Consider the following 24671-nt stretch of genomic DNA (forward strand, 5'->3'; position numbering starts at 1 on the left):
CTCTCTCTCTCTGTCTCTTTCTCTTTTTAAACACAGCTTGTCATTTTACAGAGACACTGGAAAGCATATACTCTTCTGTCTTTGCCGACCTGGAAAACTTTACAAAGCAGTGTAACTGTTATAAAGCGCTGACACGTGAGACCCCTTCCAGAAATGTTCCATACACGTCTCCTAAACAAAAATCATCACCACATCAATGATGAGAGCTTTTTCCTTGTTGAACATCAGCATGTTTACTATCAGCCACAGCTAAATCCCTGTGTAGGGGTCACGGTGGCTTTAGTGGTTAGCGTTTGCTTCACACCTCCAGGCTTGGGGGTTTGAATCCCGTCTCCACCCTGTGCGGATTTTGCATGTTCTCCCCGTGCTTCGGCGGTTTCTCCGGGTACTCCGGTTCCCTCCCAGTCCACAGACATGCATTGTAAGCTGACTGCCATCTCTAAATTGTCCATTATGTGGGAATGGTTATGTGAGTAGGTGTGTGATTGTGCCCTGCCATGGGTTGGCTCCCAGTCCAGGGTGTCCCCTGCCTTGTGCTCCGAGTCCCCTGGGATAGGCTCCAGACTCCCCGTGACCCTGTGTAGGATAAGGATCCTGGATGGATGGAAATCCCTGTGAATGAGCTGTTACTATAGAAACAGTAAGCGTACACTTCACCCAGCAAACCTGGAGGCCCTAAGCTATGCTAAGCTTATTGCGCTTGTGCTTTCGCCTCATGTAGGTGCCACACACTGCTTGTCCTTCATCTCCTATGATATGATGCATATATATATATACATACACATATAAACGTGGATTTCATATACAAACGCGCCCTCCAGAGTGTTTCATTTTAGCGGCAAGGAAACCGATTTGTTGTCAAAAGTGGAATGCTAGCTCTGCCACCCATATTACTATGGCAACCAGTAGTAGGAACGCCTTCTGGCGGCTTCGTTAGTACAGCGGCTTGCAGCAATAAACTCGCCGTACGCGTGAACAAGTGAGAAACAGGAAGAAAGTGAAAACGAGGAGTCATTTGACCCTAGCTTCCTTCTTCCTCCTCCCATCTCTACTACAGAGCGCCGCCCGCTTGCTCAGGGATGTTCAGAGGTTCAGGATTGGATATATTTGATCATTTCTTTTTAAGAAACGTAGGATGGGACACATTTCCTCTTCTGCCCATGAAGAAAAAGCCAGTGGGAAAATCCGCCGGGTGGCTCTGCATTTGATGTTCTTCTTTCAAGTCACTGCTAAAAGAAACTTTTAGGCCAGAGCCGCTGCGTGTGGGATTCTCCTTCTCCTCCTCCCGTTAATTCATTAATTATTTTGGCAGGCTAGCGTCTGCTTTTTAATGAGTTCCTGAAGGGCTAAATCACCTCGCCTGGCAGCCAATTCCCGCTTCCACGCTTTCTACCAACGTCCGCGCTCGTATCCGCTCTAGCATACGAGGACTCAAAGGACGTGTTTACCTTTTTGTCTGCGTTGATTTTGATTCTTTTTATTGTTCTACCTGCACGCTTTCTAACTCGAAATCCTGTATTACCGATTCTACTCGTCCTAAATTCATGCACGTGAAACGCGAGATGAAAAAAAATCATTCATCACGGATCGTCACATCAGTAATGCTTGTAAAAAGAAAAAGAAAAAAAAGCCTGAAGGTAATTTCACAGTTGGTCTTTCTCCGTGACCCTGCTATGGCTTTTATGCCTCTTCAGGCAGGTCTAATGCTCTCGGCTATACGTCTCGCCTCACCTAAAGTTTAATACCTTCATTTCACCACTCCTGTACTTAGTGACTTCTACCCACAAAAGAAGCCTCCTGATAAAAGATTTTTTAAAAATGAGAAGGCCCCCCACCCCCACCCCCACCCCCCAGTGATTCCCTGATTGATTTAGAAACTTTGGATGATCAGAAGTTAACCATCAGCATTTATTATCTATAATCTTATCCCTTGGGTTGACAGATCCTTCCTAAAAATGAATGTACCTAATAATACGTCTAATAATACCAGTTCCTAGATGTCAGAACGAGAGCCCTTAAACGTATTCTAGTCCTCCAAAGGTTTTATGGCTCCCTTCCGAGCAGTTTCGCCCGCAACATGTAGCCACGTTTTCTCTCCTCAGCCATGATTAATACGACTCTTAAGGGAAGTCTACACGAGCACATTAGCAACAGATTCATAACAGACGTGACCAAATAATCAAGTGTGGTGCAATCTGCAAATCTAATTGAAGTATTTTCATGTTTTGAATTATGTATAAATTTCTCCCAATTTTCTCCCTAATGTGGTCCCACCCACCAGCCAACTGCTCCCTGTCAAACAGTGGCCACGTATCACGGAGGGTGAAGGTTAACGCTGCGTTCGTGGCGCCTTGTAAGGGGCAATTTGCAAGTTGTATTAACGTCATTTCCCACCTCTGGGCATGCAAAGTGGAGAAAAAAAACCAAGGATGTCGCTACAAAAGTGTGTCTTGTTTGATCTGTCGGAGCATAAACAGCTAGTTTGGGCGCACTTTTACAGTCACAGGCCTGAGAATGGGATTAAATTTGTGCCAAAAGTATTGGACGTGATATTTTTTTTTTTCAAGAGCAAAAGAAGGAAAACACTCTGAAACTAAAAAGAGTGACGTGGCAAAAACGTAACACGTGCATTAAATATACAGCGTACAGTTTCCGCTAACCGTGGTTTGTGAATGCGCCGTTGACGTTTACGCTCGGCAAGTGCCCGGTTGCCATCCCGGCACAAATCTCCAGTGTGGGCGGGGCTTAACAAGCGATTTACTCTCATCGACTAGTGAGATTTGGATCGACAGCTCGGGTGTCCATCTGAGGACGAGGACGACGACGACGCTCCGTGCTTCTCGGGGGAAAAAATGAGCCGTACGAGATTACCCGAACCTCAAATATTAATTCCGAACTAATACACTGACTAAGCAAATAAGTGATTTCCACTACAAAGTACAAACGCTGTGACTATACAGCGAACCGCATCCAGAACGCTCTCCAAAATCCACGACACTGAAGTGTCTGCTTCCTGCTCAGGGAGCTGTCGATCCCGATCTCGGTATCCGACGAGAGTAAACCTCTGTTAAACCCACCCACATGTGAGCGAATGAAAATTCTGGCAGCGTAGTCCTAAAAACCACGATTAGCGAAAACGGAGCTTAGAAAACCGTTCGTGAAGAATGCTGTTTGTTTGAGGTCCATGTTACATTTTTGCCACTTTTGAGTTCACGTTTCAGTTTCCGAGTGTTTTTCTTGTCTGCATATTTTTTGTTTGTCTCTTGAAAAGTTTTACGTTCAGTACTTGTGGCACAAATTTAATTCCGTACCTGAGGGGATACTGGCTCTACTGTAGTGAGCTTCAAACACTCATGCAACGTTTTGGACTGAGATTGCAGCACAGCAACAGCAGTGTAACACACTTGGAGGAAAGCGCTATCTATCCATCTGTCTATGGGGCAGTGGCGGCTTAGCGGTTAAGGTTCTGGGTTACCGATCGGACGGAAGGAATTTCGGGAGTTCAAGCCACAGCACTGCCAAGCTACCACTGTTGGGCCCTTGAGCAAGGCATTTAACCCTCTCTGCTCCAGGGGCGCTGTATCATGGCTGACCCTGCGCTCTGACCCCGACCTCCTAACATGTATGAATAGTATGCGAAGAAAAGAAAATTCACTGTGACCAATAAAGACTCATTATCATTACCCTCTTCCGCATGCTATACGTTAGCTCATGGATGCTCATGATTGGCTAGCGTCACTGTGATTGACAGGGGAGAAATTGTAGCACCGTTCCTCCCACCCAGAGAACACTGGCATATAGCACACAGTGCAGGTTCTACAACTCCAGTATGTTATAACCTGTGTAGTGAGCATGCATAGCGACTAAGCTTTTTAGCTTAGCCGTGTTTTCGAAGAGGACGACGTTAAGAAAGGTTTGGATAAACTCTGCCCGAGTTTGAATTGTTTCGATACATTCAATTCAAGCAAACCAAATCAAAAGAATATTGATTCTGCAAGCTGTAGTTTAAGAGCAATGACCCAAAATTGCCTTGCTTGTCTTCAGAATGGGGGGGGGGATAAATGTGGCATGGATGTTGGTGCCAGAAGGGGCGCTTTTAGTATTTCTAACAGCTGAGGATTTGTGAGGATGGTGGAAAAAAACAACAACAACCAAACAAAACCCCCCAGTGAGCCACAGTCATGTGGGTGGAAATGCCGAGTTGATGAGACAGGACAGAGCAGAATAGAGAGACTGGTTTGAGCTGACAGGAAGGCTCGCTCAAATAACCACTCTCTACAATTGTGGTGAGCAGAAAAGCAAAACCTTACGGCGGACGAGCTACAGCAGAAGGCAACGTCTGACACTACAGCAGGCACGGGTTCGGCAAGACCGAACAGCTGAGGTGCCGTGTATCGTGATGCATATCGGGTATCGTCGAAAAGTCTTCAAGTATCGTGATGGGATCATTTTGTCACATTGCCCAGCCTTAGCTCTGATCATTTTGCACTGGTACTTGTAGTGTCTGTCTGTCTTTATTTATGTAGCATCTTTCTCGCGCTCTCGACAGATGATTTGGAGCAGCTAGACAGAGTAAACACCCGTGTAAACATTTGCACACAAGTAAACATGAATACAAAACCTAATATAGCACACAAACAACGTCCAGTCATCAACACTGTCGAGAAGCAGCTTAGTGGGTTTCTTTTGCCTGTGTCCTCGTAGGTGGTGCGTACACTGGTGATTCTTCTGTCTATTTACAGAAATAAAAGTAAGAAGGGGAACGTAAAAAAAAAAAAAAAAATTTATTCAAATTTTCAAAAATACTGATTATTCACCAGCAAATTATTCACCACTCGATCTTCAATGTGAGATGTTTACTTAGCTTGAGTTGCTGTCTGTCTGTCTATCTATCTATGTATCTGTCTGTCTGTCTATCTGTCTGTCTGTCTATCTGTCTATCTATCTGTCTGTCTGTCTATCTGTATCTATCTGTCTGTCTGTCTATCTATTTGTCTATCTATCTGTCTATCTGTCTGTCTGTCTATCTATCTATGTATCTGTCGGTCTGTCTATCTATATATCTGTCTGTCTGTCTGTCTATCTATTTGTCTATCTGTGTCTGTCTGTCTAGCTATCTGTCTATCTATTTGTCTATCTATCTCTGTCTGTCTGTCTATCTATCTGTCTATCTATTTGTCTATCTATCTCTGTCTATCTATCTATCTGTCTATCTATGTCTGTCTGTCTATCTATATATCTGTCTTTCTATCTGTTTGTCTATCTGTCTGTCTGTCTATTTGTCTGTCTGTCTGTCTGTCTATCTGTCGGTCTGTCTGTCTGTCTATCTATCTATAAATCTGTCTATCTGTTTGTCTATCTCTCTATCTATTTGTCTGTCTGTCTATCTATTTGTCTATCTATCTGTGTCTATCTGTCTGTCTATCTATCTGTCTGTCTATCTGTCGGTCTGTCTATCTGTCTATCTATGTCTGTCTGTCTATCTATCTATATATCTCTGTCTATCTGTTTGTCTATCTATCTGTCTGTCTGTCTATCTGTCTGTCTGTCTGTCTGTCTGTCTCTATATCTATCTTAGCACAAAATGCACAAAGCTCCTAATGGTGTATGTGTCCTCTTTGTCTTGTGGATTATCACCCATTAATCACCCTCTCTACCAGCTGTGTGCGTGTGTGCGTGTGTGCGTACGAGGGAAAGAGAGCGAGATGAATGAAGTGTCTGAAGATGTCTGATGCAAAAGACTTTCGATTAGCAGCCTTGACATTCTTTCGGCTTGGACTGTAATTTTTTGTCGTTGACTCGAAAATTGTGTGTGTGTGCGTGTGTGTGTGTGTGTTACCTCAGATCTACTGTCATCAGGGCCTATTTACAGAGTTGAGAGATTGTTAGCTGCTTTGCGAGCATTATGATGTTGCCGCCGAGCGAAGTTCCTGTTGATTAGTTGACAGTCGCAATAGACATGATACAAATACCATTGAAAATGAAGTTGAGAAAATAGACAGCAGGAGACAGATGACTACACACACACGCACACACACACACACACACGCACGCACACACAATTTAATTGCCAGGAAGTCTAAGGTAATTTAAATTGCAAATGGGCACCAACTTGTTTCCTAACTTGAGCGATTAATATTTTATTGTTTTACTGAGTGAAAATGCCATCAGTGCTTCTTTTTTTTTTTTTTTTAAATTTATTTATTTATTTTTTTTACATCAGCTCCAAATAGGACACGAGTGTGAGAGAGACTGTTGATAGTTCTCCAATACCGAAAAGTGAAAGTTTTGTCCAAGTTTTAATTAAACTAGACATCCATAACTATAAGGGTATGCAAATAAAATGTCGAGTTACTCGGTGATCCTTTCACTTTGCCTTTCAAAACTTCATTGTTGACCTTTCCTTCCTCTTTCTGCTGTTATCTTTCCCCCCCACTTATTCCCTCATCCTCTCTGTATTACTTACTGCACTTTCTGTCCTTGTCCTTCTTTTCGCTGCTTAATCATCCCTTTCCCATTAACGCCCCTCTCACCATCTCTTCCTCCTCCGTTGATCACCCTCTCTCCTATTTTATCTTCTCTTCTCAAACCTGGCCCGTAATTTCTTTAAAGTTCCTACCAGGCCACGATCTATCCATTGAATAGGACACTAATTAAAAGGAAAAGACGGCGCGGCGGGTGTCTCGCTCGTCTGCTTGCTGGAGGAGGGACGCGCAGGTTGAGGAGAAGAGAGCGGAGAACGAGGGAACCGGAAAGTAAAGGATGAGGTGGCTTCAGGTTTTTTAGAGACACAGGGGGAGGGTTGCATTCGTATGTTTTGCGGGCTCTTGGGTTTGTGCTTGAATTGATTCACGACAGGCCTGATAATTGGGTGTTGGGTGTTGGAGTTGGACTGGAAGTTCAGAGAAAGCATGGAAAATCTTTGAAACATCAGAATTAGTTTGAAATTATGGTTATTGTTTGAGGCTTTCGTTTATTAATGCAGGTCCGTACGTAACGTCTCGTAGCAACTTAATACTTAAGCTAGTGACTATCTAGTGTGACCTAATTTCTCTCTCTCTCTCTCTCTCTCTCTGGCAGGTTCTCCTGTAGCAGAGGCAGTTCCCTCAGTGTTCCTTCGCTGTTCTTTGGGTGCCTCTGTACCCCAGCGTGTACTCACCGCTATCGACAGCTGAGGTGCCACAGCTTGACACTTGTGAGAGAGTGTGAGGAAGTCCTCTCACTCAGAGAAACAGAGAGAGTGTGTGTGTCTGTGTGTGTGTGTGTGTGGGTCTGTCATCTGCTGGTAGGTGTCGTGCCCCTCCTCACCCCACACACATCAAAGCTGGCGATGTCCAGGGTCCCGAGTCCGCCCCCTCCCGCTGAGATGACCAGCGGCCCTGTGGCCGAGAGCTGGTGTTACACACAGGTGAGTGTGTGTGTGAGTGAGCGTGTGAGTACGAGAGAGCACGAGAGAGTACGAGAGAGAGAGCATGAGTGAGTATGAGAGAGTACGAGTGAGTATGAGAGAGAGTGAGCATGAGAGAGAGAGTATGAGAGTGTGAGCATGAGAGAGAGAGTACGAGTGAGTATGAAAGAGAGAGTACGAGTGAGTATGAGAGAGAGAGTACGAGTGAGTACGAGAGAGAGAGTACGAGTGAGTATGAGAGAGAGAGTACGAGTGAGTACGAGAGAGAGTACGAGTGAGTATGAGAGTGTGAGCATGAGAGAGTACGAGTGAGTATGAGAGTGTGAGCATGAGAGAGTACGAGTGAGTATGAGAGTGTGAGCATGAGAGAGAGAGTACGAGTGAGTATGAGAGAGAGAGTACGAGTGAGTATGAGAGAGAGAGTACGAGTGAGTATGAGAGTGTGAGCATGAGAGAGTACGAGTGAGTATGAGAGTGTGAGCATGAGAGAGAGAGTACGAGTGAGTATGAGAGAGAGAGTACGAGTGAGTATGAGAGTGTGAGCATGAGAGAGAGAGTACGAGTGAGCATGAGAGAGAGAGTACGAGTGAGTATGAGAGAGAGAGTACGAGTGAGTATGAGAGAGAGAGTACGAGTGAGTATGAGAGTGTGAGCATGAGAGAGAGAGTACGAGTGAGTATGAGAGAGAGAGTACGAGTGAGTATGAGAGAGAGAGTACGAGTGAGTATGAGAGTGTGAGCATGAGAGAGAGAGTACGAGTGAGTATGAGAGAGAGAGTACGAGTGAGTATGAGAGTGTGAGCATGAGACAGAGAGAGTACGAGTGAGTATGAGAGAGAGAGTACGAGAGAGCATGAGAGAGAGTACGAGAGAGTGAGAGTGAGTACAAGAGAGAGTGAGTGAGAATGCGAGAGAGCATGAGAGAGTGAGTACGAGAGAGAGGGAGAGAGTGAGTGAGCGTGCGAGAGAGTGAGTACGAGAGAGAGGGAGAGAGTGAGTACGAGAGAGAGGGAGAGAGTGAGTGAGCGTGTGAGAGAGTGAGTACGAGAGAGAGGGAGAGAGTGAGTGAGCGTGCGAGAGAGCACGAGAGAGAGGGAGAGAGTGAGTGAGCGTGCGAGAGAGCACGAGAGAGTGAGTACGAGAGAGAGGGAGAGAGTGAGTGAGCGTGCGAGAGAGCACGAGAGAGTGAGTACGAGAGAGAGGGAGAGAGTGAGTGAGCGTGCGAGAGAGCACGAGAGAGTACGAGTATGTATGTAATTTGATGAACAGGTTCCTATCAGTGAAAATGTGTGTAATCTCAATGCGTTTTGATTCGGAATGAAAAACAAAGCCTATCAGAACAAAGTAAAAGTAAATATTACTCTGTTGTTTTCTGTCCCGTTAAAACTCTGTTCCGTTTGATTAGATTCGAAGTTCAAATCGGATTTCTCCGTGTATGCTAATTCGCAGTTGCATCGATCACGATGAATAAATGAATCCATTTTTGAGCGCGTTTTAGCTACTTTCTTCCGCTAAGTGTTGGCACCCGCGCTGCGGCTCTCGCACAGCAGTAACGGCGTGCTCGGAGCGGGAGAAAGGACCGGGCTATTTTGTACGTTAGAGAAAAGTGGATGGACGAGTGTTTTAAATAAATAAATAAATAAATAAGAAGTAGTCAAAAAAGTATCTGCTGAGAACGTGTGCATCAAACCACACACATGCTAAAGTGGAGTGCTTTTACTGCAGCATATTAACGTCATCTGCGGCCCAGATTGCCTTTTCTTTATCCCCCTTCTCCCCTTTTTAAGTAGAATTGCGGTGTTGGGAAAATACATTTCTCCATAATCCAGGGCACTTATTGCCGTCTGTGTAATTGTGATGCTCTTACCAGCGTTTGTGTTTTTTTTTAGTCATGACTGTATGAAATATTAAGTCAGGATAATTCAAAAGCAGCTGACTGCTGATGTTTTGTTAGCAGTAAAAGAAATGAATCCAAGGAGTAAATCTTACGAGTTTGTACACACAGGAAACGGAATATTTGGGCCGGTGAGTCTTCAGTTCGGTACGACTGACGAGGCTTTGAGACAGTTCTGGGACGATTCCTGAAAAAGTTTTTCTGGAGCTCTGATAAAATGTGTTCGTCTGTATAATGAATCTGATCAGATGTGTGAAGAAAATGTTGCCTAGACGTTCCATTAGTTATGAGCAGGAACCGGTTTACAACACGCACTTCTCGGAGTTAATCCACAGGTTCTGCCCAGCTGTCCATCCACTCACTCGTTCATTCATTCATCTGTCCATCCATCCACTCATTCACCCATTCATCTCTCCATCCACTCACTCGTTCATTCATTCATCTGTCCATCCACTCACTCACTCATTCATTCATCTGTCCATCCACTCACTCATTCACCCATTCATCTCTCCATCCATCCACTCACTCACCCATTCATCTCTCCATCCACTCACTCATTCATTCATTCATCTCTCCATCCACTCACTCATTCATTCATTCATCTCTCCATCCACTCACTCATTCATTCATTCATCTCTCCATCCACTCACTCGTTCATTCATTCATCTGTCCATCCACTCACTCGTTCATTCATTCATCTGTCCATCCACTCACTCACTCATTCATTCATCTGTCCATCCACTCACTCATTCACCCATTCATCTCTCCATCCATCCACTCACTCACCCATTCATCTCTCCATCCACTCACTCATTCATTCATCTCTCCATCCACTCACTCATTCATTCATCTCTCCATCCACTCACTCACTCATTCATTCATCTGTCCATCCACTCACTCACTCATTCATTCATCTCTCCATCCACTCACTCATTCATTCATCTGTCCATCCACTCACTCATTCATTCATTCATCTCTCCATCCACTCACTCATTCATTCATCTCTCCATCCATCCACTCACTCATTCATTCATCTCTCCATCCACTCACTCATTCATTCATTCATCTGTCCATCCACTCACTCATTCATTCATCTCTCCATCCACTCACTCATTCATTCATTCATCTGTCCATCCACTCACTCATTCATTCATTCATCTGTCCATCCACTCACTCACTCACCCATTCATCTCTCCATCCACTCACTCATTCATTCATCTCTCCATCCACTCACTCATTCATTCATTCATCTGTCCATCCACTCACTCATTCATTCATCTCTCCATCCATCCACTCACTCATTCATTCATCTCTCCATCCATCCACTCACTCACCCATTCATCTCTCCATCCATCCACTCACTCACCCATTCATCTCTCCATCCATCCACTCACTCACCCATTCATCTCTCCATCCATCCACTCACTCATTCATTCATCTCTCCATCCACTCACTCACCCATTCAACCATCAAATCATCCTTCCATTTATCTATCCATTCATCTCTCCATCCATTTACTCACTCATTCATTTATCCATCCACTTACACACCCGTTCAACTATCAAATCATCCGTTCATTCATCTGTTCGTTCATTCATCCATCCATCCATCCACTCACTCATCTGTCCACCCATCCTCCCACCCACTTATCCTTCATATATCCCCCGGTGCATATGTCTCTGCGTCTTTTTGTCTGTCCACATATCTGCCCATCCTTCCATTCACCCATTCATTTAATCAACCACAGAACTCAACCCGTCAACCAAAATGAAAGGGATTAACAGCCCTAATATTCCCCCGTCATGGTTTAGCTCTGCATAATCTTTAAAATACACATCACACACAAGCCCGATGCAGACGATCTAACAAACATGTACACCACCACATCCCACTGTTGTCCTCCCTTTTCCTGTCTAAACTGCTATTCATGTTTTTTTTTTTTTTTTTTTTTTTTTTTTAAATAACCTTTTTACCCCCCCCCCCCCCCACCCCCCCCTTTTTTTTCTCTTCCTCCTGTTTGTTTCTATGGAGATTATGTGGCTGTTTTTTGAAGTCCTGGCCACCGTTTTCTTATCTCTCTCAAAAGAAAAGCAAGCAAGAAATAAACGTGTAGGTGCTTTTTGTGTGTGTGAATCAGATCAAAGTAGTGAAGTTCTCCTACATGTGGACCATCAACAACTTCAGCTTCTGTCGGGAGGAGATGGGCGAGGTCATCAAAAGCTCCACCTTCTCCTCGGGAGCAAACGACAAACTCAAATGGTATGCATCTTCAGACGTTTGTACGCAATGTACTGGACTACATGGCGCATTTGCATGATGAACCTTGCAACGCTTGGTAATTAAATGCGTTAGCATTAACCTTATCCTCTTTACACGCTCGGAAGCGAACGAGAAGAGTGTGGAAAGTATCAGTTGCCAGGGAATGAACATGAGCTTCTCCAGACACCTTGTGTTGATTGAAGGTGTAAATGGAGATGCACTGAATTTAACTGCTAGTTGGGGATCGGTTAGCTAATGGTTTAACGCTCTGTTCTGGTCCAGGTGTTTGCGGGTGAATCCGAAAGGGTTGGATGAGGAGAGTAAGGATTACTTGTCCCTCTATTTGCTCCTGGTAAGCTGTCCCAAGAGCGAAGTGCGTGCAAAGTTTAAGTTCTCCATTCTCAACGCTAAGGGCGAGGAAACCAAAGCAATGGGTGAGTCACGAAATAGTTGTTTCTCATTAATCTGTGATGGCAGCAGAGATCATAAGTGGGAGTCTGGAGGTTGAAACCAAAACAGAATATTTAAGGAATTTTGTACTGAATATAAACTCAGCAAAAAAAAGAAAAAAAGAGAAAAGGAAACGTTCTCTCACATTCAACTGCTTTTATTTCCAGAGAATTTCTTAACGTGTGAATATTTGTGTTAATATAAAAAGACATGAACTGAACAGGTTTCACAGACATTTGACGAACAGAAACGGAATAATGAGTCCCTGAACAAAAGTGGGGGTCAATATTAAAAGTCAGTGTCTGGTGGCCTCCAGCTGCTTTAAGTACTACAGTGCATCTCATCCTCATGGACTGCACCAGATTAGTCAGTTCTTGCTGTGAGATGTTACTCCACTCTTCCACCAAGGCATCTGCAAGTTCTCAATCACGTCTGGGGGGGTGTCATGTAATTTTCCACTGCGAGGACGATCAGCTGTCCTTCCTGTCTCCATGTAGCACCGTCTTAGGCGTCTTACATTACAGACATTGCAGTTTATTGTTCTGGCCACATGTGCAGTCCTCATGCCTCCCTGCAGCAGGTCTATGGCATGTTCACGCAGGTGAGCAGGAACACTAGACATCTTTCTTCTGGTGTTTTTCAGAGTCAGCAGAAAGGTCTCTTTAGTGTCCTAACTTACTGTAACTGTGACCTTAATTACCTACCACCTGTAAACTGTCCGTGTCTTAAGGACTGTTCCACAGGTGCATGTGCAATAGTTATTTACGGTTCATCGATCAAGCATGAAAAACCTTTTTAAAACCCTTTCTAATAAAGATCTGTAAAGCTTATTTGGATTTTACAAAATGATCTTTAAAATACAGTCTCCTGCAAGATTGTGAATGCGGTATTGCTTTTAAACAAGAAATTAGTTTTTTTTTTTTTTTTTTTTAAACACGATATAGCGAAATGTTCTCTTTATTTGTACATTCCCATTAAAGGTGCTTCCGGTGAAATCGCCATGCCTTCTTCCTTTCCATCTTCATCTGGAGAGCCTTCACGTATCGAGTCAAACGTATCACTTGCCATGTCCGCTGATGATATCACTACCTCTACTGTAGTAACCGTGTCAAACTAGGAACGGGAATCGTACGTGGCGAACACAGCCGAGCGGAGTGATCCGTACGGCGAAACGACCCCATGCGCTTACAGGACCGCCACTCAACCAATCAAATTAGTGGACCAGAACTAAGTGTTGTATAAACCTATAATAGTGGCACAGATTTCCATTCCGTTTAGAATAGTGTATTACTGAAAGGGAATTGAGATGTATCGAGTCTGCCTGCATGCATGTGTAAGTCTGTAGGTGTGCGAGTCTTTCTCTGACTGTGACCATTCGTGACACAAACATCCAGAAAGCATGAAGGTGTTTTAAAATGACTGAAAACAAGCAGAACCTGGGAACAATGTTGCATCACCCTGTAAGACACTGACGCTTGCTAAGCCTGGGCCTGAGTGCTTACATCATTAGAAGTTTGCTGAATATTTTCATGTCCTGATTTGTAACATTCTTATAAAGAATGCTCGATTCTGTACTTAGTAACCGTTTAGCGGTTAGCCGGAACGTCTTTTATCCTTAAAAGGATGTAACGGAGCTTGGAGATCTTGTGGGGCAAATCCGAGCGCTTGGTTCCAGACCTACTTTAAAGATCAGTGTGTAATTCTGTAATCAGTTTTCTTTCCGCCTGCAGGCAGACAAACGCTTTAAATCCACGAGGATATTAACCTTATTGACCGGCACGTTATCGATCAGATCTAAAGACTCGACGTTTTTCGAAATGGCATATCAAACTGAGTAAATAGAGCAGTTTAATCACTGGGAGCAGTTCTAACTTTAATGATGTGCTTTCATTTGCCTAGCGAGTACACTTCTACTAATCACAACGAGCCTAAGTTATTAGGGGGAAAGAAAAAAAAAAAGAACGAACGCCTTCCTGACCTCTTCGCAGGGAAGTGGAGGTGTGAGCTTTAGTCACTGACTCATCTTTCTAAAGCATGCCGAGCGGCGCTGAGAGAAAAGCCTGAGAGGCTGATGAGAGGTCGAAAAAGCGCGTATTTCATTTTCCAAATTCTTTCATTTTCTGCACTTTAATGGGCGTCCCTCCTCCGTCTCTGACAGTCTGCAGAGCTCCCGGGGGAGATGCGGGTTCCTGCAGAGCCCCTTGCTGGAGAAAACGATGCCCCTGACTGCTCTGTTGGGAGAGTTTTTAAAAGGAGGACGGAGACTGCGTGCAAGGGGGGGGGGGGAAATGGCAGCAGAAATTGCTCTATCGGTTCTGGATCATTTAGAATCCAATTTAATCCTGGATTCATCGTGAAGGGGCGGGGGTGGAAGAGAGGAGAAGGAGACGGCGAGAGAGAGAGAGAGAGAGAGAGAGGGGCGAAAAGGGAGAGAAATAAAAACAAAGTAAAGTGCTTTAATTAAGAGGGCTGCGAGTCAGCAGAGGCACACTACATTACGACTGCTGTTTATGGAGCCTGTCTGAGCTGTGTGGGTGCGTGTTTAGGCTCGGAGCGTGATAATAGGAGAGGGCGGATGGGCCGAAAAAGTGCAGCTCCATTTCTGTAACGTTTTCTCTCGATTACAGCACATCATAAACAGACCGAGGGATTAGTGGTTAAGTGCTGAGTAAGAGAGTGGAAGCGGTGACTTGTATCATGAAACATCCACTCGCGCATTTTTTCCAAAGGAGATGTTGCCATTGGCTGCATCCACACCGTTCCAGTCTCCACTGGCTAGTAAATGTCCGAGCTGCTGATGAACGAGTAGGTGCGGTAGAGCTTGTTTGCGCTCCGGGTTGATGAAGCAATCGGAGCGTTAACTGGAGGATGGATTGGTTTTGCTAGAGGGCTGGATGTATTTAGAGGCCTAGTCTGTGTATTGATCGTGTCCGGTGGTTATTCAGCTGAACCTGTTATAGCCTTGGTGTGTGGTTTATTATCTATCGGTCCTGATAAAGCAATAAAGTAAGTGGATCGGTGCTTTAGCACGAATAGTTATATACAGTTGCAATCAAAATGATTCAACCCCCACTGCAAATCAGGTTTATCGTCACAATGTACAGACTTTCAGATGTTTGCAATGAACAAATCAAACTAAAGCAATTGAAATAGTTCAACACGACGAATGCGAACAACGAATTTCCCCAAATTCAACTGAAAATGCAACTTATAATGATTTCTCCAGTTTCAGAATTATTCAACCCCTTCATGGCGAACATCTTTAGTACTGAATAGAGCACCCTTTTGCTGTTATGACCTGCTGCAAACGAGATGCATAGCTTCTGGCAGCGTTCCCGAGGAATCTTATGAACATTTTCGATGGGGTTCGAGTCAGGTGACTGTGATCGCCCTGTAGAATCTTCCAGGACGACTTCTGCAACCAAGCCTTGGTGGAATTTGAGGTATGCTTGGGATCATTGTCCTGTTGGAAGGTCCAATGACGCCCAAGCTTCAGCTTCCTCACAGACGGCATGAGGTTTTCTCCTAGGATTTCCTGATACTTCACTGAATCCTTCATGCCTTCCACACGCTGCAGGTTTCCAGTGCCACAGGATGCAAAGCAGCTCCAGAGCATCACCGAGCCTCCACCATGCTCGACTGTGGGCAGAGTGTTCTTTCTTCATTCTTCTTCCTCCAGACATACCGCTGATCCATCGTGCCGAAAAGTTCCAGTTTTGTTTCATCGCTCCACAGAACAGAATCCTAAAACTTCTGTGGCTTATTTATATGATTTTGAGCGACTTTTCTTGTGCTTTGGGGTCACTAGTGGTGTACATCTTACAGTTCTGGCATGGAAACCTTCTGCGTTTAGTACACCCCTTACTGCGCTCACTGAAACCTCAGTGCCCGTTTCCAGCAAGTCTTGCTGCAGGTCTTTTGCAGTCGCTCGAGGGATTTTCACGACCTGCCTTCTCAGAAATCTGATTGCAGCTGTTGATAGCTTCGTTTTTCTGCCCCGTCCAGGTATTTCATCCATTTTCTGCCTCAAGCCAGTTCAGGTATTTCATGTGTTCCAGCTCAAGCACACCTGGTGCAACTAATGACGCCCTTGATTATTTGTATCAGTTGTGCTTGAGACAACACCTGTTCTGCATATTTGTGCTGTTGTGAGGGATTCTCCTCAGGGGGTTGAATAATTCCGAAACGGGAGAAATCATTATAAGTTGCATTTTCAGTTGAATTTGGGGAAATTCGTCGTGTTGAAATATTTCAATTGCTTTAGTTTGATTTGTTCATTGCAAACGGCTGAAAGTCTGTACATTGTGACGATAAACCTGATTTGCAGTGGGGGTTGAATACTTTTGATTGCAACTGTACACACACACACAGGGGTATTCCTGCCTTGCCTGTGGAGTGCTCACGTCTTAGCAACAGGATAAAAGATTTCCTGCCATAGAAGTTCTCTGTATTTGATTTTAAGTGATGGAATGTATAATACTATGATTATTTTTCCATTTTTCATACGATATTAATAACACAGAGCTGAGTTCCAGCTGATGCCTAACACCTGATACTGACATGCGCCTACAGTCTGCAAAACTTCTGTTAGCAAGTTGTTTGAGAGATTGCACCGTGACGCCACCGCCTTATTTTATTTCATTTTTTTTTTCTTGCCCTTCAGTATCAACCAACATTTGAATCCACACCTATTCACTGAGTCACGCAGCTCCATTCTGTTCTCCTTTTTTTTATGCACCCTTGTTTTTCTTTCCACAAGCGTGGGTGTATGGTGTGCTCCTGAATGGTTTTCATCTTTCGCAAAAGAATCACCAGGAAATCACTGATGCTTGCGATGTCACTCCTCACAGCTTAGACAGATACGATGAACTGATTTATTATTTTTTTAATTAGGAGCTGGCCGCTTGAGTTTCTGATGCGCACGAGGGGTGTCATGTTGACCAATCAGGAAGAGGCAACGGGAGGAAGAAGAAAAAAACGACAAGCAAATGGAACCGCGACAAGACAACTGGATGCTCTGTGAAAATTCTTTTCAGCTATCATAGCCTGCTCTTCAGATTTTTTCACAAGCTACTATGCATGATTTATCATAAATGACCTAGTAGTCAGTTATAAATCCTACCCTGCCACTTTGGCACACTGTTTAGTGTGGTAGTATGCATTTTGGAATGAAACCCAAGAGGCAATGTACTGTGAATGTTATGTTATATCCGCAGCGTACTGTGAATAGAGCCTGATTCGCGCTCTTACTTCCTGAAAGAGTGTCCTTCCAGTATCTCGAAACTCATGAGTCCGGGTATAATCATGATTGACAGATAAACTGGCCACCGAAGTGCGTGAGGATACATGTTCTCCCGATGTCGTCGCACCCTTCTATAATTTAAACTTTAAAGGGATAGTTCACCTTAAAATGAAAATTCGGTCATCGGTTACTCCCTCCTCATGTCGTCTCGAACCCACAAGGCTTTCGTTCGTCTTCGGAACACAAACGAAGACATTTTTTAATGAAACCTGCAAGTAACCAAAACTTTCAAGCTCCAAAACGTTCCATGTAAAAGTAATCCGTGTAATCTGTTTACACGGGCAGCGGTAATCTAATCACTGACCTTATTCTGAATAAGACAATATTGTGATTAAGGTGTTTACACGAGTCGCGTTTAGAATACTCCATCCATGTTCAGGTTCTACACGTTATAGAACATCGAGCGATTAACTGCACACGTGATTACGTCACCGCGCAACGCCGTCCGACGTCCCTCCAGAATTTCACGTATCGACATACGGTCGGTCTTCGTCATGGAACCGTATACAGTTTTGGGTGTTTTTAATTTTACGAACGCTTCAAGTGCGGGTAATCGTTCGTCATGCCGTACGTGCAAATAGACGACTGCTTGAAGCCGTGGGCTGCGTCCCAAACCGTGTACTTGCCTTCTATATAGTATATAGAAATGCACGTATCTCGTCTACTATACAGTAAGGTAAGTACGCGGTGTCTTATAGGGGCATGCGTGATCCGTGTTATGGGAGTCACCAGCTGTAATTCAGTCGACCAACTCCTTTCAGCTGTAAAAACATCGCAGACTGTGCGACCGGTCAAAGCTTGAAGCGGAAAAGGAACAGCGAAAAAAAATCTTGCGTGGTCTCAATCTTCAGTCCAGTTTTCAGATTCCTGTTCCCGGCTGACACGAGTGCAAACCGATGTGGTCTTACTATTGAGATGGTAGTTATGTAATTAGAGTTTATAAAAGCCCTCAGTTATTTGGACGTGTTTTAAGACTACACATCAAACCCGTGAAAAGCAGAAGGTTTTTATTTGGTTCTGCACATGATTTTGGACTAGCTGCAGGGGAAAAAAAAACAAAACCCTGGCATTTAGTTCACATTTGGCTTTATCATGATGACTGGACTTCTTCCCTCTTCTGTTCCTGTTTGCTCTTTTAAACGGCTGTGGCAGAGCACAGGATTTTGTGTGCGTCCAGGGTTCTGCTGCTGGGCTTGGCACGTTTGGGCTCCGGCTCTGTTTCAAGGTTTGGAAGCTGTTCTCTGTTTTGGCAGGTTTATTCACAATGGCACTCTGCCACACTGCCTTTAACCTCTCAGGAAGCCCAATGCCTCCACACACAGCCAAAACATGACTGCTGGCAAAGAATACCTTTTAATCCCAGCCATTTATAGAACTATGCAGATGGACTGCACTGGAAAATACCATTAGTGAAGATTAATGTATGTTAAAGTGAGCTTGATGTACTTTTAAGACTCGTTTTAGATTTTTTTATTTTTTTTAAAGCTGAGAATTATTTGCGGCCGAGTTTCCCAAAAGCGGTGCAGTACAAAGATCGTTAAACGGTAGAGCGAGTATCACATTGAACACTCTCATAACATACTAATGCTTTTTGTAACTAGGCTGTGATCAGTATTTCTGTAGTTTATGGAAGCCCATGAATGTTCCTGATTTCCTGAGAGCCCTGCTTAACAAGAACACGGAGTTCTAATGCTGTTCAGCACTGGACTAGGACTACGTTTACACGGGCAGCGGTAATCTAATTATTGACCTTACTCTGAGTAAGACAATATTCCGATTAAAGTGTTTACACGAGTCGCTTTTAAAATACTCCTTTCGTGTTCCTGTTCTACACGTTATAGAACATAGAGCGTTTAACGGCACACGTGATTACGTCACCGCGCCACGCCGTCCGACGTCCCTCCAGAATTTCACGTATCGACATACAGTTGGTCTTCGTTATGGTACCGTATACAGTTTTGGGTGTTTTTATTTTTAATTTTACGAACGCTTCAAGTGCGGGTAATCATTCGTCATGCCGTACGTGCAAATAGACGACTGCTTGAAGCCGTCGGCTGCGTCCCAAACCGTGTACTTGCCTTCTATATAGTATATAGAAATACATGTATCTCGCCTACTATATAGCAGGTAAGTACGTGGTTTCGGGCGCAGCCGTGCTCTTCGCTTGCCGTCAAACGGTTGAGCGCTGTAGCGAAATGCGGTGAAAACTCCCACACGACGTTAACAGTGTGATTAAGGTGTGTACGTGTCTGTAACGCACGTCGATAACGCGAATACTCCACACGTCTTAATTCGATTTGTGTTTACTTCGAGTGTGACTTTAATCGGATTAAGCTCATCAGTAATCGCTGTTTACATGCTAGTTTCTCAATCAGAGTATCGTCTTAATCAGGTAAATATCGGATTATTGTCGTCCATGTAAACGTACTGCATGACTGACGCAATCACCTATGAACATTTATCACCATCGGTTTTTTATTCAACTAGGGTTGTTGGGGTGTCATGGTTTCACAGTTAGTTACAGTGTATGATCAGATGGTTACCTTACCCTTGACTTTTTTAAAATACAGTTTAAAATGCATCGCTTGTCCTCACAGCGAATCTCTGTCATGCTATAATGACCGTGATACACAGTGACAATGTAAGAGATATCATGCTTACATTGGAGTATCTCTGGGATTTTAGTCCCACCCAAATCCATCACGTCAGTCATTTGTAGGGCTCACGTCTGGAAAGTTTACTCCGCATCCCTACTAGAAACCGACAGTAGAAACGACCCAGTATAAATCATTTACATATAGAGGTAAAAACCCCTCTATTTGAGAAGTCGTTTAGTTAACTAACAACAGAACCTTGTTATAATGTAAGAGTACATGGTTCTCGATTTCTGGCTCATATATATATATAGCACACGACCGAAGCCACTGGGGGAAACAGCAGAGCTGCAACTGTTGCACAACGTCGTGCTGTGCGCAAAACTGTTTGTATGCAGCCAAACAAATAAGTCATGTACATACTTTTAAGAAGCAAAAACAACAGACTGACTCGTTTGTAAGATATAGGCTAGATAAAATTTTTTTAAAAAATGCAGGAAGAAAGGTTTCACGTTGTTTTGTGTGAACTCGATAGGAATGACGAGGGTGAGACATGCTCTGCGCTTTCCATGCACATCAGTAACACCACTGAAGAAATCACATAATGCAGACAGAAAACCGAGAGACGAGACAGGAATCCATCCATCCATCCATCCATCTGTATCGCCTACCCTACACAGGGCCACAAGGAGCCTGGAGTCTATCCCAGGGAACTCGGGCACAAGGCGGGGGGACACCTGGGACAATTGCAGGCCAGCCAATCGCAAACGCATTCACACACTATGGACAATTCGGTAATGCCAATCAGCCTACAACACATATCTTTGGACCAGGGGAGGAAACCCGAGTGCACCGAGGAAACCCCCGCAGGACAGGGAGGACGCTCAAACTCCGAGCACGCGAGGTGGAGGCGGGATTCAAAAGAGGAGTTTCAAAAAACAAAACAAAACCTAACACACTGATGCATTAATAGTTTCACTCAAAAAGTAAAAGCAACGCGATAGACACAAAGCGGAGACGCTTTTCACAGCAGCGCATCAGTGATACTCGAGCATTTAATGACGACTTGCTTGGTGTTGCAAGCGATTGACGCTATAGTCTCATATTACATTTCACAGATGGGACTTTTTTTTCAGTGTAGTAATCAAATACGTAGCGTTTTCCTAGTTTAATGACGCTGGTTATGTTTAGTTGGTTAAGCTTCAATTTGAATGATAAGGCAACATCTATCAATCATTTAGACAGAGATGGAGAGATCTATAGAAATCCTCAAATTTCTGGTGGAAACTGGGAATAATCATTAGATTAGCCCTAGATGAGAGAGTCAGTAGAGCAGGGGTGTCCAACCTTATCCGGAAAAAAGGGCCGATGCGGGTGCAAGTTTTCATTCCAATCAAGCAGGAGCCACACCTGATTCCACCTGTTTAATCAGTTGATCTTGGCTTTCAATAGACCCGGGTGTGGCTTCTGCTCGGTTGGAATGAACACGTGCACCCACACCGGCCCTTTCCGGAGAAGATTGGACACCCCTGCAGTAGAGTAACACTATGTTACAAGTTTTCTGACAGTTTTGTTTCACAATTTAATAATGTGAAGACAATAGGCACAAATGATCTGTTCGAGCTCGTCTCATTTATAGGAAGCCAATTAACTCACACCAGTTGTTGACTTTAAACTAAATTTTTTTTTTTTCTTTTTATTTGTTTATTTATTTATTTTTTTGCAGCCCTGAAACAAAACCCCGTCAGGTTTCTAATCAGGAGACGAGGACAGTGTGTAGGAGACGTTATTGCGATCCTGCTCTCAGCTGCTCTTCAACATTGGCCATGTCAAGCCTCTAACAAGTGTATGACAGTTTTGTGTGCTGTCGTATTGAATGCTTGGCCAATAGAGAGATTTACTCCCGGTTCATAGAGTCGGAATTATCTGTGAATGTTTATTGTATTAGGTTGTATCGACGTCTCTTGAGAGGACGTCGATATCCACACGCATTTGTGCTGACACTTCAATACAGAGGCGGCTGTTGACTTAAGATGCGATTGTGTTTTTGTTTTACAAGTATATTGTAATGATCTCTTGCTCTCTCTTTTGCGCTTTCTTGTCCTCTCTCTTTCTATCTTGCACCCGCGTCTTGTTGCGGTTAGGGATTCTAATGAAAAGGGATCGGTGTCAGAATCGGCCAAATACCATAAGTGTGATTTCGAGAAGCATTTATGGTTGATATGAACACATGATACGGTGCTGTCGATTTCGCTCATAGTAAAGCAACTCGAATGATCAACGTGTTATCTCATGACTGAGTAGCAAATATGAACCCATTATCTAAACTAGATATTGAAATTAGACCTTTTAATTTGACTGAATTTACAATATTTTGGTTTTTATGTCAGACTAAGTGATAGTTCAGTGGTATCTCAGTGGTTAAGACTTTGGAGTTCAAATCCCTGCGCTGCCACTGCTGGGCCCTTGAGCAAGGCCCCTATCCCTCAAGTGCTCAGTTGTATGTACTACTGCAACTCACTGCTTTCAGGCCTCCCAGCCAGCTCCATCAAACCCCTTGAGATGATTCAGAATGCTGCAGCGCGCCTCGTCTTCAACCAGCCCAAGAGAACCCATGTCACACCCCTCTTCATCTCCCTCCACTGGCTTCCTGTAGCCGCCCGCATTAAGTTCAAGGCCTTGATGCTCACCTACAAGACCTTGTCTGGAACAGCACCCTCCTACCTCAACTCTCTCCTGAAGGCCTACGTTCCCTCTCGCAGTCTGCGATCGATTAGCGACCGACGTTTAGCAGTTCCAACTCAGCGTGGCGCAAGGTCCCTTTCCAAAACCTTCACACTTACTGTTCCTCAGTGGTGGAATGCACTTCCGATCTCAATCCGGACCGCAGAATCTCTCACCATCTTCAAAAAACAACTAAAGACCCACCTCTTCTATGAACACCTAACAAACTCATAACATAAAATGCACTTACACCTCTACTCTGCACTTTGCTTCTTCTGGAATTCAATTAATAGATCTCGTATGGTAGCACTTCTTGTATTGTTCTCTGCTTGATATCGCTTTGCTTGTATCTTTCTCGTTTGTAAGTCGCTTTGGATAAAAGCGTCTGCTAAGTGAATAAAGGTAATGTAATGTAAATGTATAAATGAGATAATTGTAAGTTGCTCTGGATAAGGGCGTCTGCCAAACTCCGTAAATTTAAATGTACTCTTACCTGATTTACGTTATGTGATATGCCATAGTATGGCTCATTGTATGTTATTAATGAGTAGCATTACACAATACAACAACTTACATCGGAAATAACGTTAAGTGTATAATTATAGACTGCGACTATAGCTGCAACTAGCAAGGTGTTTTGGCTAGCACTCTTACTATCATGCTTTTGTATAAAAGTTACATTATATTGCCAGAAGTATTTGGACAGCTGACCATCACAACCAGATGTGCTTGTTGAACAACCTTTTCCAAAACCATGGGCATTAATATGGAGTTGGTTCCCCTTTTGCTGCTAGAACAGCCTCTATTCTTCTGGGAAGGCTTTGCAGTGGGCTTTGGAGTGTGGCTGTGGGGATTTCTGCTCATTCAGCCACAAGAGCATAGGTGAGGTCAGGTGCTGATGTTAGTTAGTTAGTTAGTTACAGTTACAGTTACATAGCGCTTTTCTAGTCACTCAAAGCGCTTTACATTGTATGGGGGGATCTCCTCAACCACCACTAGTGTGTAGCATCCACCTGGATTATGCGACAGCATTCAGAACACCAGCTATTAGTGGAGAGGAGAGCGATGTAGCAAATTCAGGGATGGGGATTATTAGGGGGCCGTGATGGGTAAGGGTCAATGGGGGAATTTTGCCGGGACACCGGAGTTATGCCCCTACTCTATTACAATAAGTAACTATAAGTTACTTATAATGTTGGCCTTAGGCCCCACACAGACCACAGGGTGAGTGCCCCCTGCTGGCCTCACTAATACCACTTCCATCAGCAACCTTAGTTTTCCCCAGGAGGTCTCCCATCCAGGTAACTGGCCAGGCTCAACCCTGCTTAGCTTCAGTGGGAAACCAGGTGAGAACTGCAGGGAAATATGACTTTGGCCATATGTTGGGTGATGAGACCTGGCACATAGTCAGCGTTCCAATTCCCTCTAAAGTGAAAGTGTTCAGTGGGGTTGAGGTCAGGGATCTGTGCAGGTAACTCGAGTTCTTCCACTCCAACCTTGCCAAACCATGCCTTCGTGAACCTCGCTTTGTGCACAGGAACATAACCTGTCACGCTGCTTCTAGGAAAAGCTGAATATATGGGCAAACCTGAGGTATCTTTCTTGGCTGCTCCGAGCTCAGTTGAGTACCAGATACACATCTGAACTAATCTTAGAATGCAGGATTGCCAATACAACATAAACACTTCACTGTTTCAATACTGACTTTGACAACTGAGAGGTAAAAAAAAAAAACATAACAGTGTCCAAAACAAAGCTAGTAGTGGCCATGGCTGTGAACTGTATTTGAATAATAGAAAGTGTCACAGACACTCAGAGCTCCTTTTGGTTTTTGCCCCAGTTCATTTACATGCAGGTCAATTACTGTTGAGGTGTTGGGGCAGTTTGGCACTTTTGGTTTCAGAGAGCGACTTTTCCAAACTGCTGCACGCTGTTCATCCTCAGTGTCTTTACGACGGCTTTTTGGATGGAAGCGTGTTTAGATTTCTTGTTTGTGAGCTCATTTTCCTTTGTTTGGCCAGATTGACTGTGACTGCTCTGT

General features: G+C 44.0%; 1 protein-coding gene across 7 annotated transcripts in view; it reads left to right on the forward strand.

The window, feature by feature from the left end:
- Nucleotides 1-24671, forward strand: part of spop (speckle type BTB/POZ protein) — a 123292-nt gene that overhangs the window by 61564 nt on the left and 37057 nt on the right. For 6 of the 7 annotated variants that reach the window (XM_017452449.3, XM_017452441.3, XM_017452467.3 and 3 more), the window contains 3 exons: nucleotides 7081-7408; nucleotides 11439-11560; nucleotides 11843-11994. In XM_017452449.3, coding sequence (XP_017307938.1) covers nucleotides 7331-7408; nucleotides 11439-11560; nucleotides 11843-11994 — 352 coding nt within the window. In that variant the 5' untranslated portion in view covers nucleotides 7081-7330. The remainder of the gene's footprint in view (nucleotides 1-7080; nucleotides 7409-11438; nucleotides 11561-11842; nucleotides 11995-24671) is intronic. The other variant, XM_053675510.1, reaches the window with a different exon arrangement.

This window comes from Ictalurus punctatus, chromosome 2 (genome assembly GCF_001660625.3).
Source record: "Ictalurus punctatus breed USDA103 chromosome 2, Coco_2.0, whole genome shotgun sequence".
Classification (NCBI taxonomy): domain Eukaryota; kingdom Metazoa; phylum Chordata; class Actinopteri; order Siluriformes; family Ictaluridae; genus Ictalurus; species Ictalurus punctatus.